Source organism: Melopsittacus undulatus, chromosome 6, assembly GCF_012275295.1.
Source record: "Melopsittacus undulatus isolate bMelUnd1 chromosome 6, bMelUnd1.mat.Z, whole genome shotgun sequence".
Classification (NCBI taxonomy): Eukaryota; Metazoa; Chordata; class Aves; order Psittaciformes; family Psittaculidae; genus Melopsittacus; species Melopsittacus undulatus.
Window position 1 is genome coordinate 4184307 of NC_047532.1, and position 18770 is coordinate 4203076.

At 42.5% G+C, this 18770-nt stretch overlaps 1 protein-coding gene across 1 annotated transcript in view; it reads right to left on the reverse strand.

The window, feature by feature from the left end:
• The window catches only part of DCX (doublecortin), a 69826-nt gene that overhangs the window by 41440 nt on the left and 9616 nt on the right, over window positions 1-18770 (reverse strand). Inside the window, exon 3 of the mRNA XM_013127964.2 lies at window positions 16003-16343. Coding sequence (XP_012983418.1) covers window positions 16003-16343 — 341 coding nt within the window. The remainder of the gene's footprint in view (window positions 1-16002; window positions 16344-18770) is intronic.

Sequence of the window (18770 nt, forward strand, 5' to 3'; positions counted from 1 at the left end):
AAAACAACACAAGTATTTAGAGTTACAAAGAACAAAACTTTCCACAGCCAGCTGGCCTGGGGGAAAAAATCAAGGCTTAGTTTGTGTAGACTCTCTTGTGTAGCAGCAGATTTGACTCACTGCGCTGGCATTTTGGATGCAAACACTCAAAGGGTTGCACCAGTAGAATAGGCTCTGCAGAGAATAGATATAAAGGCCTGACTGTTGAAGAGCCTCATTCGTGCACCGGTGAGAAGAGTTCGAACTGAAGCATCCAGTAACAACAGGGCAAACAAAGAGCAGCCAAGAGGAACTGGAGCTGCAACAAGAGAGCAGGGCATAGAGCAACAAGCTTCTGTAGTGAGAAATAAACTAAAACAAAAGGCTGGATTGGAAAAGCTTTGGCAGTGGAAATAACGGGACACATGTACACAGATTTCTTCCAAATGGCCAGCTAACCACTGCTGCTTGTAAAGCTGTGCACACATTGTGTTTTGTGTTAGTGGTTAATCCGCAGCTGATCAAGATCCACTCTGCCTGTGTGTGTGCACGAACAGACTGAGGGAATGGGGCTTAATAACAGCACATCCAGTTGCATGATTTGACTCACTATTATCTGCATAACCAGCAGCACCAGAGATACAAATGTGGTCCTCCTGAGCCTGAGAAAAGGAGCCCCTGTGTGTAATGCAATTACTTCTCAGCTGTGATGTGAAACACACTGGTGCAACCTTCTTTTCAGAGGTGGCAATTCTCCTTTGTTGTTGAAGGCGCCGAATACATTAGATCATCAGATTGAGGTCAGGGCCTGTGGAAGTCTTCTATAGACTTCAGTGAGCTCTGGATGAGGCTCTGCAGCTGGGTAAGAAATAAGTATCCACAACTAAGAGATTAATACATACCTATATAGAACAGGATGAGTTCAAGGCACTGCCCAAGCCTCATGTGCTATATACTTCCACCTGTTTACTCCTTTGCTGTTACATGATAATGTAAATTACAGATTTATTCAGAATACCACCACACACACTGGGTGACACTTCTTCCAGCTCAAGCAGTGGAAGCCCAGCACACAAGGAGCAATGACAAGCTGCAAGGCATAAGCTGGGTTGCTTCAGGGATCAGGAGGGAATCCTGTTCCTCCCACTCCTATAGACTCAACTGTATCACCCAGGGAGCATTTCCAGCTAAAGCAAAAAGAGCCAGCCAGGGGCAAAATGAAGGACTTGGTAAGCTAATGGTCTCATTTGGTTTGGCAAATCCTCTGAAATCCACTGGCAATTTAGGAACATAATCCCCTCCCTTTTTTAGTGACATACTTCAGTCTTCAATCAGAGACTATAGTTTCCCTATTACCACAAACTTATACACAGTGATTTATCTCAAAATAGGATGCCTTCGTCAAAGTGCCTAGTAGGAATGTCTTTGCCCCTGAACATAGAGAGGATTAAGGTGTGAAATTCCTATTAGGACAAGGGGATTAGGCTATTACATTTACATAAGGATTTGACACAGAGGATCAGTTCATCTGTGGGTGTAGGCAGGCTGACACACAGCCTCAGTGAGAGGCTAATAGCTGATGTTTCACAAGGGAGGGAAGCTCCTTCACAAATCCACATCCATCTTTTTGCACCATGCTGCTTGGAGACACCAATTCCTTCTTGATCCTTTCAGTGATCACTCTAAACCCTAACACGTGAGCTCCAGGATTGCCTGGTTATTGTCTTGATACATCTACATCTGAAGTAGTAAACTGGAAAGTAATTAATGAGAAAAACTGTTAGATTCGGAACCAACAAAATCTATGTAAACACCATGCACACAAAAATACCTGGGAAGCACCAGCTCAGGGATGAAAACTATGCCATGAGTACCTGGATTAGAGTGACAAAACGTTTTCCAAACAGAAGAAAGAGACTGTAGCTCAATTATGTGTTTTTTAACAAAGAAACATCACTTGGGTTGCCGTCTCTTCACTAAAAAGGTTCATGTAATAAGGGCCTGTGCAGGCACGTGGGCATACAAACCAGGTCTAAAAGCCCAGCGTGTCTCCTGTAACACCTGCTATTCCAGATTGTCAGTGTAAGTCCTCATTTTCACACCCAAATCAGATCTCACCAACTCAGTCCGTTCCCTCAGCAGCTCTGCATGCCAGATTTAGCACTGTGTTAGGCAGGTTCATTTCCACTTCAGTTCACATTCCTCAATCTTCCTTGACTTTTGCCCTAGGAATAGTGGCCCAAACTCTCAAAATGTGGTTTTATTTCTTGGTACCTCAGGGCTTTTGATCAGAGAAGAAAATGCACAAACTACTTTCTGGCCTGGATTTTGACAGCAGACCCTTTAGCATGCTCATGCATCAGGTTTATCCATGTTAGTGTGCATGTCACCAGTGAAATGTTAATATTCAGTGTTAATTGTTTGATTACCACATAACACTTTGCATAATTAAACTACCCATCTGAGCTGGAATGCTCAGCACTTGGTAGTACCAAGACCCAACATGTGGCTGATGCTGGCACTGGCTTGAGAAGTCCTGCTACTCCAGAAGCACAAGCCAAGCAGTACTAATGCGCCATCACCTTTTCCTCTGTACCTTCTTGTGCCTAGGTCCAACCAGCCTGACCCCAGGTAGAAATCAGCTGAAACACCAGGTAATTTAGGATGACACAGCCTACACAGGAGCAGAAATGAGAATCCAGGAGTTCATCAAATGAAGGCCTGTGCCTAGATCATTAAATCACAACATTTTCACCTTGTACAAAATCTGAGGAATGGTGGATCCTTCTGCAGTAAAGTCATTAATAGCTATCTCATAGACATGACCATGCAGATATGATTCTTACAAAGAATGAACAGGCAGGCAGTCACACACTGGATTAAGGAACAACAATACATAAATCCAAAACCCCAGTCTTATGTGCTGCTTTTGTATAGGCTCTGGTAAGAACCTGCCTGAACCAGAAGTGGAAATCATGCCTTTTCATTTTATTCCTGCGCTTCTGAAATCACAGCCCACTGCTGGCACACACTGTCACTCCCCTGACTCAGGGAGAAAAAGGTAGATGTTAAAGAAGCCATAAATAGTATCTGCTGGTGCTCCCCTTTCTATTACGTTGACTTTGATTCAGCTCCCTGCAATTATCAGGAAGGAGAGAAAGACAAATAAAATTACCCCAGCTGTTTGTGGCAGACAGACCTGGCCTCCCAGCTGAGAGCTCTTTGTGCTGCTGAGAGCGTCACCAAGCAACCAGCCCTTGCAGCTGCCAGGCTACAAAGCAGCAGCGAAACCGTGACTTATGGAAAGGAAGCACATGGGAAGGTTGGGACTGAATCAATCTCCGCTTTGTCTCCTGCCTAAGTATGGCACCAGATACAAGAAGAGATCACCCTCAATGGATCTTACCCGCTGAGGGGGCAGAACCCGGACACATAGTCTGTTTTAGAAGCCAGACCCTTGGAGCACTAAACCCAGGTGTCCTGTATGTGATATCTGGTTGCAGTGAAAAGAAAAGGAATGGAGTCTGTTATGATGCAATTGAGACCTAATATTCTACATCAAACTTAGCTGGTGGTCCAAAAAGCAGCAGAAGGTGGCTCACAATACAGCTGCCAGAATGACTGTATTGTCCCAGTTGTAAGTCAAACCCACATATAAGTCAAGTGGAGGTGAAAAAAAGATTGCCTGATAATTGAAACAATATGGCAAGGAAAGGAAAGCAAACAGGCAAATCCCCATGCACACAAGCAGAGAATGAATAGAATGGGAGGGGAAAAATAGAGAGATAAATGAACATTCCAACTGTGCTGTATGTTTTACTGATTGGTATAGCAATGTTAGCTGTTAGAAACCTGTTAGAAATGGGTAAGAGACATTCTTCCTGCAGAATTTAGGCAGGAAACCCTGATCAGTATAATCCCTTACCTACATCATCCCTCCAGCTCTCAGCAGTTCGAATAAGTCTTACTCCATTTTACCAAAAACCAGCTAAGACAAAGATGTATGAAAACTTTTCAAACTTGAACATTTAAGGCAAATTAACAGCCTCATGTCAGCCTCCTTAGGAGTTTAAATGTCTCAAGGCACATCTGTCTGAAAATACCAGATTAATTGGCTTAACCTGGGTCACGCACTGCAGCTGAATCGAGGATACATGCCAGGAGCCCTGAGCCCCACTCTTGCTGCTTGAATCCCTGAGTGCACTGCCTCTTATCTGTGACATAAGGTAATCCCTGTAGCAACTCCCTTCTGCTTTTGAGAGGAAGAAAGTCTTTGGTGAGCTGTGCTAGAAGAAAAATGAAGTTGGTTTTCACCAGTATTAGGTATTACAAGATCTGCAAATCAGCCCTTAGTGCATCCACATTTAGCCTGACTTCTTTTCCTTGTTTACTGTTCATTTTGCATTAAATTCAACATTTCACACATGCAACTGGAAACAACCCAAACAATGAGGGTCAGGATCAGAAAACATTTTTTCCACCATCTATTTTCTGGAAGAAAAAGCATTCTGCAGAAACAGCATAAAATGGAGCAGTTCTGCACTGTTGGGCACTAAATCACTGCCAAGAGCAGTGCAAAAACTGTATGAAGAGCTAATGATATGGATAAAATTCAAGGGAAAGCAGACATTTCAAAAGCTGTTCTCCATTTTAAAACTGCAAGAAATGCCAAGATTGTAAAGAACTCTGTTGCTTTACAGCGCTAAAAATAATGCACCAACAACTCAATGGAGACTCTGACACAACTCAGCCAGCCTTATGGCTTTCATTTCAATTGTGAAATGCACACATGGTTTGCAACCCTCAGCGACTGGGGTTGTCTAAAATGAAGGAAATCCCCAGCACCATTTACTCTCAAAGTATTAAAATTCACAAGAAGCAGAAAGATGCCTTAATTTTCAGCTGGTATTAAGAGATGTAAGTTCTTGTTTCTAATCCAGTATGAAGGGCTTTCAAGTAGGCAAGAATAATATTCTTAGCTCCTAATGTTGGGAAACTAACTCGACTCTTTGATACACTTAATTTACATGTAATCCTGCAGCCTGCCAGCAGTTGATAAGGTTCCTGATATGTGCACATTTGAGGCAAGGAAGTTTAGCCCTCTTACTTTCCAAAGAGCTGAGCTCCATGATGGAAGCTGCACAGGTTTAAGGTTTCAGATGGATTTTTGCTTCTCAGCATTTGTCCCCAAATAATTTATCTGCTGGGTTTAAAATTCCTGACAAAGTTGAAATGGCTGCACTGCAGTTTTGTGTGTTTCCATTATTCAAATCCTAGGCTCCCGTAAATCCTAAGCGGTATTGGAGAAGAGTGGAGGGTGTAATTTTGATCCCTACTCAAATGAAACTACGTTGTAGATACGAAGATAGTGCAAAAGTTAGACATCAACAAAGTGGTTAACAGAGGTTATGGATCCTGAGTTAATGGCTGCACAACCTGGCTGAAGAGTGGAGATGTCCACACACATTAAGAGCATCACTTTCACAGGCACTTTATTGTGTGCCATGAATATAAAGAATAGGATCACTCTATGCAATTTTGACAAACCCATTTCAAATGTTCTGCCATGCAGGGGGATGACAACGTATCACCTCTCAATACAAAGTTAAGGTATATCCCATCTGTAGAGTTACATCTTTGCATAACTAGACACCTTGGATCTCCAAAGGACATTTACTTACTGGTTACCAGGTCATCTCAATACCCCAGCCACAGGCAAACTGCCAGTTTCATATGTGCAGGCACATTTGTAACCTTGTTTTACTGAAGTTCCAGTTATAACATAGAATCATAGAATAGTTAGGGTTGGAAAGGACCTTACGATCATCCAGTTCCAACCCCCTGCCATGGGCAGGAACACCTCACACTAAACCATGCCACCCAAGTTTCATCCAACCTGGCCTTGAACACTGCCAGGGATGGAGCATTCACAACTTCCCTGGGCAACCCATTCCAGTGCCTCAACACCCTAACAGTAAAGAATTTCTTCCTTATATCCAATCTAAACCTCTCCTGTTTAAGTTACCAAGCACCTGCATGAGCTTCTTTGCAACCCTCAGTGACTGGGGTTGTCTAAAATGAAGGAAATCCCCAGCACCATTTACTCTCAAAGTATTAAAATTCACAAGAAGCAGAAAGATGCCTTAATTTTCAGCTGGTATTAAGAGATGTAAGTTCTTGTTTCTAATCCAGTATGAAGGGCTTTCAAGTAGGCAAGAACAATATTCTTAGCTCCTAGCTTCTAGCTGCTTCAAGAGAAGATGAGGAAGTTGCAGAGAGCTGCAATAGAGTCAGTGAAGGAGCTTTTTCTTTACTTCCATATTCTGAAACACATTTGTGAATGTGCAGAGGTGAAATGGAAGGGTAAATGGAGCACAGCAATATTTCATAAAGCTGCTTTCTGTCTGAATTCTGAATGCATACCATATGCTTTAGCATGTTGTTTGGATTCTGTGCTAAGATATTCTTTACTTGCCTGCCTCAACAAGACCAATCCTCTCTGCAGAATAGTTATTTTTAATTGAAAAGCTAAGTCATTTCTACCAGTGTTTGCTGCTTTGCACTTCTGATCATCCATTACACTGGTAAGTTTCCATTACATCCAATACATCTTGGTAAGTCTCTTGCTTGTCTCCCAGCTTCCTTTACCACAGTAATTCTTTCATTGTCTTCACCAATTAATTCCACTTCCAGATCACTCAGAAAGACAATAAGCACCACTTGTATCATGATACTTAATTTTTACTGATAAAAAGTTATTTCTACCCTGTTTTCTTCTTCTAAACCTGCTTCCCATCTGTATTTTCCCTTCTTATCACTACCACAGGTTCCTTAATAGATTCATGAAGAAGTCTTTTTTTCTCATGATTTTTGAAGGCCAAATGTCCACTGATTCTCCCCTATCCATGATTTTGTTCTATTATTCTACACTAATAGAGCATCAAGGTGAAAGATTGTCATGCAGAAGTCACGCTTATGTTACATCACATTGTGGATTTCACAACTTTAACTTTCATTTCAGTTGATTTATCTAGTACAGAAGCTGTGTTTTCACCATCAGACATCCAGAGAACAGCTACACCACTGCTCACCATTCCCAGCCTCTGATCCAGCCCATCATAAACAGGGAGCAATGTCCACAGAAAGGCAGCAGCAGAACCAGAGCTGTGGGCCCTGGCAGCCGCAGGGGACTGAGTACCAGATAAGCAGCACAGAGCAGATGGTGAGGGCAAGGGAGCAGGAGGAAGGAGCCTGGAGTCCTGCTCTCCCCTGCTGCCCTGCAGGCTCACTGGCTGCATAATTACTCCTATGGAGCTGATAAAGCTGGTTGTGTTCATTGTCCTCCAGATAACAGAGCTCAGACCTGGAGCACTGGAAGGACTGACCTCTCACACCAGTTCTGACTGCAGCAAAATCCCCTGGAAAAAAATCCTTTGATGAATGGTGCATATTATCTCATCTTCCCCATGTCTGGCTTTTGTCCATTTTGTTCATAACTAAGTCTCCCATCTGGGGAAAAAAAGAATTAGTAAAAAGCAGCCTATATTTTACACCCACTTGAGTTGAAAAATCCTGGATATGAAGTATTTCTCAAGATAAATATGATAGTAAAGGATCATGTGCCAATACCTACAGATTTCCCATTTATTTCATATTACGTGGATAACTGGAGGACTATTAATGACACTGAGATTCCCATTTAGCTCAAAAAAATAATTGAAAACCAAGCAAACACTTTCAAAGTGCAGTTAAAGATGTCAGTAAAACACATTTGGTTTATTAGAATAAGGGAAAAAAAAACCATAACATGGCTCGAGGATATCACCATTACAGCACGATAGTCCCTGGGATCCTTTAACTAAATGGAAAGTTTAGATTGCTTAGGCAGCAAGTTGAGCTGCAGAGTTGTGTTCTGCAACACTTACTAAAATGTAGACAGACACACGTGTGTGTGCTCATACACACCCTGCTTGCTGCTCACCAGGAAACCAGAAATATGGCTCTTAGCTCAGAAAGGATGCTCACAGGGGAGAGGGTGTGACTTATGGCTTGGAGCAGGGAATGCTCTGGGTATTGGCCTTACTTGTTTTTTCCCTATTCAGTTTGAAACCAGAGCTAAGCAGATCTCCAGGAGCAGGTTGCTTTTCCAGCTCTGTGTGCTAATCAGTTTGCTGCAGCACTGAACACAAGCTGGACTAGCCCTCACCTCTTGTTGCTTGTCTTTGTGCTTCCCCACACATGCGGGGATACCTCAGCCAACTCGGAAAATCTGGATGGATTGGATCCAATTTTTTTTCTCCTCAACTCCTTTAGACATACTTTTATGACACACATTTCTGTGCCAATGTCTTTGTCATCCCTGGCAGACCTGAGGGTGGATGGAAGCTGTTATCCTGTGCTCTTGAGCAAAGCCGTCACTTGCTGCCTTACTGTCCCATAGAGACCTCTGAATGACACTGGCATCGTGTTCAGAAGACAATATAAGAAGGCTTTTGACAACCTCTCATGCTGAGCCTGAGCCCTTTGCAATGTGTATTAATTTCTTTAACACTTAAGCTTCCTCAAAATGCACATATAAGAATAATCACTGTTTCAGTTCTGTGTGCTGTTTCAGGGACAAGAGAGGATGAGATGCTGCTGTGCTGGATGATAGCTCCGTTATCTGCTGTTAGGCTGTGTGCCTTTACTCACATCAAGTGCAGGCTCTTCCTAAAGAAATATAAGTATATGCCGTGTCATAAATTACCTGCTACAAAGTGAAAACAGCCTTTGCATTACAGGCCAGTAAGAGCTGAGAAGAAATGGTTTCAAGCACACAAGTAGAAGACATGGAACTTGCAACCAGATATGAAATATGGCACCTACTACCATCAGATTCTCAAGGACCTTGGCACACCAGAATAAGCAAGACATTTCCCCATTATAAACAGGGAAAATACACTTATTTCTATTCTACCTAATCAAAAGAAATAAGACATTAACTCGAGTTCATGCATTGAGGTAGATGCTTGCTCAGAATACATTCAATGTAACCTGCTCCCTCTCAGGGACTCCCATTCAAACTGGTGAGATTTCTAACTGGGCATCAAAAAAGAGCCAGGAACTCAGTTTCATGTGAGAATACAAACTAGCAGTGGAAAAAACTCCCAAGGCTTTCTTGGTCTGTCTCAGCTCCCAGTATTCAGCCTAATTTCCTTGCTCATTTTCAGCCCATTTATTCCCACTTAAACCCTCTGGCACTACAGTGAATAATCCTCTTCTCTCCTGGGATTCCGAGTAAAAGGGGAACACGTCACTCTGTATGACTGAAAGAACTGCCAAAATAAAGATGCTGGTGAGGATTGAATTTTTAGCATACATCTCTTTCAGGGTGTGAATAGCAGCAGGATTCAGTAATAGGGGCCACGTACTTCTAGGTCACCAGGTCAGATGTGACTGCATCTTTCAGTAATTTTGACAGCCTGCCATCTGTGACACCAGTAGCAGGTGTTCATGTGCATCGTGGTCAGTACATGTCAAATAGCAAGTCTTCTGCTTCTAGAAACCCCACAGCGTTCAGCAAGCAGCAGTGCAAGTCCAGAGCCTGCTTCTGGACTTGGAGCCTAACTGCCTTAGGAAGACAATGGCTTCACCACAGCCCTAGCTAATATCTGCACAAGAACATGCCAGTGAAGGCTCCAAACCCTGCTGTGTGGCAGGCAGGAGCAGGACACCTCCTCCAGAATCTGAGGCTGAGAAAAGCAGTGCCAAAACATCCAAAGTTTGCAAGATGCTGTCTCCCCTTGCTCCATACAAGCCTTGGGGAGCTGATTTAAGACTACACTGATGGCAAACAAGTCAGCCTCAATGCTCACAAGAGAACAGATTTGGTCAAGACTTTAGCTGCTGAAAGCGTCTGCTTTGATAAGTACAGGAATTAGGATTCACAGTGTTCCAGCGGCCCCTTTTCACCCAGTTTCTGTGGCCCACAGACCTAAGTAAGCAGAAATTAATAAGCATAAGGTTTCTGAATAACATCTCAGAAAGGCTTCTGAATATTTTATCATAGGTACTTAGATACACATTCATGGAAGCTTGGCTTACTCATTCTAGCAAGTGATAAAATTCCTAAGGGATACCTGCAGACTAATACAGCTTGTCTGTGTTAGTGTCTACTCACAGCATGAATCAGGCAATGCCGAGTTCCTAGCTTAGGCTAAGAGCTCCCTAAAGAGAGAGAACTAGGCTGTGTTGTCTGGTGGTGTAAAAGACTTGGGTTCAGAAGTTCTTCAGCCCATGCATTATTACTAACCTTCCTCGCATGACACATGGTTGCTAGAGAGGAATAATCTCATGCAAACACTCTAAGTGAGAGAAGTCTGCAAAAGCAATGAGAAGGAGTGAAGCTGGGAGCAATCCGCACCCTAAGGGACCTGTCGGGGAGGCAGCTATGGGCAAAGACCCTGTCTGCATGATTCTTCCATCCAGACCTGGCCCCTTGGTACCAGAGAGGGACATTTCTGCAAGACCTGCCAAATCTCAGCATTTAGCAAGAAGCACTGAGAAAAAGATGCACAACAGATATGGTTTCATTGTTACAGCTTCATGCAGCAGGGAGGAAAGATGGGACTCACCTCTCTTCTGTGAGTTCTGGCTGATGCAGGGCCTTATGCAAGAGGCAGGGTACAAAACACACTTGCACACATCTCCTGCTCTTCTCTCCCTTTTGTTCTTGGGCTAGATCTCAGCTTTACACAAGTGCATGAAACTGCTTTGTTCTGGGGTTGCCTGAATGTAGTTTTTCTGTATCTCAGAATTATCTAGGCTCAGAAGGAAGAAGAGTTTCTGACATCTTACCCCTTGACATGTGTGAGAACACAAAGCAATTTCCTTGCTTTGTAACGTTGAACCTCGTGCCTCAGGGTGTAAGTTAAGCATCTCCAGGGCTCTAGAGAGAATATTTTCCCTCTCATCTTTCAGGAATGCAGATGTTACTAGGTACATCACAGAGGTAGGCACCTACTTGAACATCAACTACAGACTGCAGCCATTGGAGGCAACTGTATATTTTGATACAAGCCTTGTTCTATGTCACATTAATACAATTTCATTAATCTAATCAATAGACCTTTAACCTGTTTTCAGCTTTGTCATCTGCTTTTCCCTCTGCTGCTGCTGCCCTTCCTAGATGCAAGTCATCTAAAATGAACTGGCAACTTCTTCTCTGGCCAGGAGGGGAGGGCTGGCCTCCAGGCATTTGCATCAGCCTTGCAAACAGAAAGATGAACTTCACTCATCACCTGCCACATGAAATCCTCCTCAAAGCAAGGACTGCTAGAGGGGACCATTATATTAAGACTGGAAATTCTTTTGGGAGCAGAGTCACAAAGACCCTGACATATGAAAATGTATGTCATTTCATGTGATGAGACAGCCAACGCTCAGATACAGAAGCACTTTGTCTGGGCTAGGTAAAAACCAGTGAATGTCTGTTTTCTGAGCATTGAAGTCTTCAAGCACAGGGAAAGGAGATCACGGCATGTTATTATGGCTGAAACCACATTCAGTTCCCTGCTGGTTGACCAGTATATCTATTTATATGTGGAACTGAAGCATACAAGCTCTCCCTCTCTGAACAGCACCTTACTCTGCTTATTTGGTGATGTTAATTGCTATGTCACAGAAGAGGGGGTTTAGTTAAGAAATGGCAATACATCAGCTAAAGAAAAAGCAGAAGGAATTCCGTACCACAGAAAGTATCTTAATGCTAAAGCACAACTGAAGATGCCTGATGAGATCCTGGTCACTCCAGTGTATCACCCGCTTGGTCTGTCACAAAAAAAGGAGCTGATTTTTGTCACTGCCTCTCTTCATACACCTCCTGAACAGCTCACAGACTTTGGAATACAAGCCAGCACAGGAAAAGAGAAGTTCAGGACGTACAGAAGGCATTAGCTTTTACTGGTCACTTCTTAAAAGCAGGAACGAATGCAGACAGAGACCACTTGTAAAGCAAGGTGCAGGAAGCAGAAGATGGGCACTGGGCTGTCAGTGATTAAATAGCTTCCTCTTTTCCAGCAAAATACCTATTTATTGTACACCATAGTAAGAAAGAAGCTCAAGCACAAAGAGGACAATAAATCTATAGAAAGTCTAGCTCAGACTATTGCATTCAAAATATCTGAATGCAACTTCATCCTCAGTCTCACATTCTGTTTTCTAATCTGGTGTATTAAACACATGAAGCAGAAAGAGTCATCACGTGCTTATAGAGCAGCCAGTGCTCCTGGGAATCCAGACTTATTTGGGACACTAGAGATAAGCAAGTGTTTAAAGAAAGAGAAGGAATCTCTCAAGACAACTGGTTTCCAACCTGATCCACAGATCAGACCGAATTCAATCCTGCACATGAGTATATTAATATATATTATGCATTTCAACACGACAGCAGTTGTAGTCATGAAATCAAGTGCTGAGTTTGATCTATCATAATATTTGTTTAATGCACTGGATTCTTTTACCTGTCCCATTTCCTATATGGCCATAAAAGTTCAAAAGTTAAATCTTCATTGTGTTTCTGTGTCATGATTCATATTTGGTCAACAGTTTGAAACCCCTTTTGAATGCAGGGATGTCCATCAAGGGCAAGGAGGGAAGGAGCTTGAGTACAAACAGAGAAGGCACGAGGCATTAGAAAGATGTGCAAGACCAAGTTAAATAAACTATTTAAACATAAGATACTAATTTAGCAGTTTCAAAAGGGCCACATTCCTGTCGACAACCTAAGACATAGGAAGAAACAGAATTTCCTTTCGAAAGCCCAAGTTCACTGTTGTTTTGGTTCAAACACACCCCACCCAGCTCTCAGTTAACTGCTTTCTCACTCCCAGTGCAGCAGGTCTGCAGTGCACAGGAATGTAATTATTTACACACCACTCCATCATTGCCACTATTGTCTGTACTTCTAAAGCATCTTGATTACTGATGAGCACCATGGAACTGCTTCAAAATAAAATCATCATCTCCCCTCATTAAGGCCCAGCGCATGGGCTGAGAAAGGATGATTTTCCTTTGTACGTTGCTTTTGTGAATGTTACCACTTCACAACAGAGGGAGGAACGTGCCTCTGATGACACTAAAGAGACAGACTGTCAGGCTTCTTGTCAGGGTTTCAGCTTTGAGCAGCTTGTGCTTTTGCATGAATATTTTCTCCTGAAAATAAAGCACTGTTTGTCAGAATTAGGCATTCAAGAATCTCTTTCTAATGTCAGAATCAGATGTGGAAAAATCTCTAATGTCATGTCAGAAGGTCAAATTTTATGGAGCAGAATGTCATGGAAACCCTAACAGCAAACACTGCACCCACAGGAGAAGCTTCAAGCTCTAGCTTCAACACCAAGAACACACTTGGATTAAAAAACCAAGGAAGGTTTCCTGCAATCTAATAAAAGCAAAGCCTAAGTGAGCCAGGTAAGCTGCAAACAAATATCAGTTGCCCAATGGATATTGTCATAGAATCATAGAATAGTTAGGATTGGAAAGGACCTTAAGATCATCCAGTTCCAACCCCCCTGCCATGGGCAGGGACACCTCACACTAAACCATCACCCAAGGCTTCACCTAACCTGGTCTTGAACACTGTCAGGGATGGAGCATTCACTACCTCCCTGGGCAACCCATTCCAGTACCTCACCACCCTAACAGTAAAGAATTTCTTCCTTAGATCCAGTCTAAACCTCTGCTGTTTAAGTTTCAACCCATTACCCCTTGTCCTGTCACTACAGTCCCTAATGAATAGTCCCCCCCCGCATCCCTATAGGCCCCCTTCAGATACTGGAAGGCTGCTCTGAGGTCTCCATGCAGCCTTCTCTTCTCCAGGCTGAACAGCCCCAACTTTCTCAGCCTGTCTTCATATGGGAGGTGCTCCAGTCCCCTGATCATCCTCATGGCCTCCTCTGGACATGTTCTAACAGTACCATGTCCTTTCAGATCACAAAATCTCACTCTTTTCAATAGCTGCAATGCTGTGTGGACATTTGCACACAAGGAAACTCCCCATGGTGGCTCAGCACAAAATGAAATATCACATTTCATAAAACAGTGCATTATACAAGCAGCAAGACAAGTTGAATGGGGTTATCTTTGCTTGGTCTTTACTGACATCCCATTTCTACAACAAAAACTGATGGTGAAGTTGTCAGATTGCCTCAGCCAAAACAGTGTTGAATTAAGCACCAGTCACTGTACAGTGATCAGAGGCTGACACCTGACATGAGGCAAACAACATTGCCTTTTATGCTTTGATTCAAGAGGAGTCATGTATGGTGGGGTGTCTGCAATGGATAGCAGCTTGCAGTAGGAACTGCTAAATTACATGGATCTTTGTGCACCTTTCTGGAGAGAACAGTTTGATGGCAGTACATGAGACATCCCTATTTCTGCAAACCACCCAAAGCAACATCTCACCTCCAAAATGCTGGCTGTTCTCAAAGAACTGAGGCAATTTGCAAGTTCAGATTAAGGTCCTCATTCACAACTGTGAGAGGAACAGGACCCTGTGTCAGCATGAGTAGGCTCATGCTGCTTTCAGGCCAGGTTCATCTCATAAACACTATGTAAAGCTGCTGTGACCCAAAACACATGGACTTGTACCCATGTATAATTTCCTCAGTGAGGAGAGATCATGACTCTTTCCTTCCTCTTCCTCCAGCCACTTTCAAGGTTTCCAGTACATCACTCTCTGTATCACTGCTTATTTACACCATGCTACTGCATCTATATTACTGTCTAGCTGGAAAGTCACCCACTTACGTATAAATTATACATCATATAAAGGAAAAAATGCTGGGTTGAGACAAGTGGAAAGAAAAGCTTTGACAGGCAGATGTGATTTTTGTGCATCTGAAGTTAGAAGCAGCCTTTAACTAACATGCAGGATCCGGAGATTGGGAAAAAACAAGACTATCAGACAGGTTCGAGTGCCATGCCACTCTCAGCTCCCAGACACTGCACATGGACTGCACAGGACACTTTACAAGACTATATTTGGAGTTGGAAGGATGAACATCTTCATATCTAAAGCCTGCATGTTAGTTAGATGCATTGCCTGGGGTTGGGATGGTATTTCAAGAGAGAATTTGAATAATTTTCTCCAGAGATAGGAAAAATAATTAATTTAAAGCAATAGCATCAATCCTTAGAATAGCCAGTGTCCACCCCTACCTACAAGAGCTGTGCTGCCTCACTCTAGAATGTGGACCAAGAGAAACAGTGACAAAAATAGGATCATCCCACAGTTATAGAAGACAACTTAAATCAAGCTTAGAACTGTCCTTGAAGAATCTGTTTCTTCCCAGTCCCCAGAGTTATCCTCCACATTCCTTTAAGGGTTTTCATAGATACAGCAATATAAAATAGCTTATTGCTATGTAGCTGCTAACAAAAAACAGATGTTTCCTTCAGTTCCAAGAAAATGTAGACATGAAGCACATTGTGATGACCCACTAAACATTTCTGACCCAAATCCCTTTCTGCATGTTATTTCTTCACGTAGTTAGTCAGGAAAACACAACAGAGTTCCATGGGTTTCCTGCTAATTACTGAGCCCATCAGATGTGCATGCTTGGGTCAATTACTTTATCTTAGCAAGCCTTCATCTGAGGGCAAGGAAAATCAAGCAACACATTTTCACTGAGTGAATCCAAAGCTCAAGAGTTCTTGCAATGACTCCAGAGCCAAATCAGCTTGTGGCTGTGAGCTGAACTCCCCATGTTAGTATTTAGCTAGTACAGACAACACGCACTGCACGCTGGCGTGCAGGACAGAGCATCTGTTTCCCTCACGCTGTTGGCTACATTCTTTACTTGATATTAATATCAGTGAAAATTTAGTAACTTAACCACTGGCATGAGAAGTCTGACTTCTAAGAGAACAGCTGGCAGTGATCATCTCAGGTTAATTTTAGGCTTCAAAAATCATCCTGAGTCAGCAAAGCCTCAAGATAAAAGAAAGAAAAAGACATATAACATCTGTAAATACTCGTACCTGTTTCCCATCCAAGGTATACAGCTTTTTGACCACTCCTGTCTCCAGTTTTATAGCTTCAGTGATATCAGTGAGAACTTGCTCAAAGGAATGGGCAGTCTTCTTGTTCAAGAGCACACGCACTGCCTTCCGGGGCTTCACCCCGCTGCGGATGATGGTTACCAGCTTAGGACGCACAAAATCTTTGTTCTCCTTGGCCTGGGCGCTGTTGCTGCTGGCCAGAGACTGAGGTGCTTTCTGGTTGGCAGATGTCTTCACGTTGACAGACCAGTTAGGATTGACGTTCTTGGTGTATTCCACCTTCTTGAAGAAGTTGTCAGATGAGCAAACGTAACTTTCCCCTTTGGAAAGAAAGGAACACCAGTTTAATTCTACATTTCTTACCATAGGACAGCTGAAAACCAGACCTTATCCATTTAATTGTGCAAAGCATTAATAATTTTTCCATTAGCACTTCCATGACAGCTTGTTATGAAAACTTTTTGGTTTGTTTTAATTCTATATTTATGCTTCGTTATAGTGTCAGTGGTCTATTAGAGGACAGACTTCGTGGCAACTGATCTAAAACACTACACCAAATACCACCCATTGCTTTTACATGGCTGGTACCAACCAAAAATACATTAAATCCCAATTTAGACCCGGTAAAGAAGGGTTACACAGTCTTGTTAGCAATTCATCAAAAAACCCAAAACCTTCCCTACCCCATCCAAAATTAGTTTCAAGCTTTGTCTGTGATTTACAGAGTCCTAGCCAAGGTTTTAAGAGAACCTTAAAGGATTTATAGGATCTTCTTTTGGGTCTGCAAATCTGATAGATGCTAGAAGAGTTATGACTAGAATGAGACTGTAAAACAGTATCCCTAAGGGAATGTAGCTGTCTAGTCTGAAATGACTCAGGCTGTTGAGCACTTGAGGATGCAACTGGAAAAAACCTCAGTCATTGCTAGAGGAAAAAGCTTTTGTCTCATCATTAGATAAAATTTTAATAGGAACTGAAGGCATAACATAGGTACCTGTAGGATTTTATGGTGTTTCTTTGGGTGTTGTATTGAGCTGATTTTGCAGAATGAAATTTCTTTAGATATTATGATAAGTTTGAAATCAAAATGCAGATTGCACTGGTTTTAATAAATAAAAATCCTTCTTCATATAAGTAGACTGGCTGCATTTCCTTATCTGTTCCCTACTGCAAACTGGCCATCTCTGAAGAGCCTAACACCTGAGTCTGGCTTTCCATTACAGGATCTCTAGGGCAGGATTTCACATCCAATTGGCAAAAGTGTAAATATGGATTTTCAAGCAGCCCACTGATTTCCACAGCATTTTATGGTCCAGGCACACAACACAGCCAGTTCAGTGCTTATGTACACATCCTTCTGCTGATTAAGTTGCATTTTTGATGGAGGCACTGAGACAATCCCTTGACAGACCACTAGCAGGTACATATAAACAGAAGACTTTAATAGGTTTACAAGAGCAGTCTGTGTAGTATTTGTGTCCTTATTACTGCTAAGTGAGCAGCCACAGAAAGATGTAGGATGCTAACATTTTAACCCAACTTTGTACCCAGCTCACCAGAAAGGGATGTGTACTCATGGTGCTTACATCAACTGTAGCTTTTCTCCATCTCAAATGACCCAAATCATTTATCAATAGGAAGCAGATATTCTGTTTTCCCTTCTGAACATGGAACAGAAATACAGAAGGAAGAAGACAGCTAGCAAGGTTCCTGATGAACACTGCAACTAGCATCCCCCAAATGCAATAATCCCACCAGGAGGCTCTGTTACCTTGAACAGGCAATAAAGATCTATATTTGAGGCATGTATGCTGTCAGCAAAACCCCTCCATAAACTGATCCTGTAGTGCCCATCACTGAAGGTCCTTAATTTCTTACATTTCTTGACTCTGACTCAATAGAAGCATAAAGATACCCTATGGAGTACCATACATTATAATGAATTCCCATTGGAGATATTAGTTTCCAGAAGCACTGAATACTTCAAGTCTTTCTGATTAATAAGTGATAAGTTGTGGTTTATTTATCTGTTTCAGCCAAGCAACACCCAATGCAGAGGGGGCCCATGCTCCTCTCCAGTTTCACAACTGTGTGAAGTGCAGCAATGGGAGTTTGAAATGAGCACAGGGAATTAGGCATCTTAAGAACCTGAGCCTTCCCAAGTCCATAATCCCTGGGTGGTAGAGCCTTTAGAAGTGTGCTCAACAGAACTGTAGCATTAGACTTTGAGAAAAGGGATTTCTATGTTTAAAATGCAGGACTAGGAATAAGTGATTGGAATACTCCTCACCCCTGCCTGGGCCTCCCTGTGGAAGCTACCGACCAATCCTCCACCTTGGCTTCCCTACCTGGAAGCAGAATTAGCAGTATCTGCCACTGAAGCATTGCAAGGCATGACTTTCATCTGTGTTTATGTAATGCTTTGAGTTTGAAGACACCACAATGAAAGCAAGTGTATATTTGTGCTCTGTTCCATAAACATGGGAGGTGTTAGAGCATATTTTCCATTAATAAGTTCCATGCTTTAAAGTAAACTGTAGAGACTATTGGTCTGTTCAATAGAGCACTAATACTCTTAGTTCCAGCTGAATCATGTGAAATTCTTCCCTGCACACCATATCTGTCTACTGTATTTACAAGAGCATACACTGAAGGCAACAGTGGCATTTAAGCAATACTCTTCACCCAGGCCTTGTTTCCACAAATGTGGCATTATATAGTTGTGCATATGTATATACATATATATA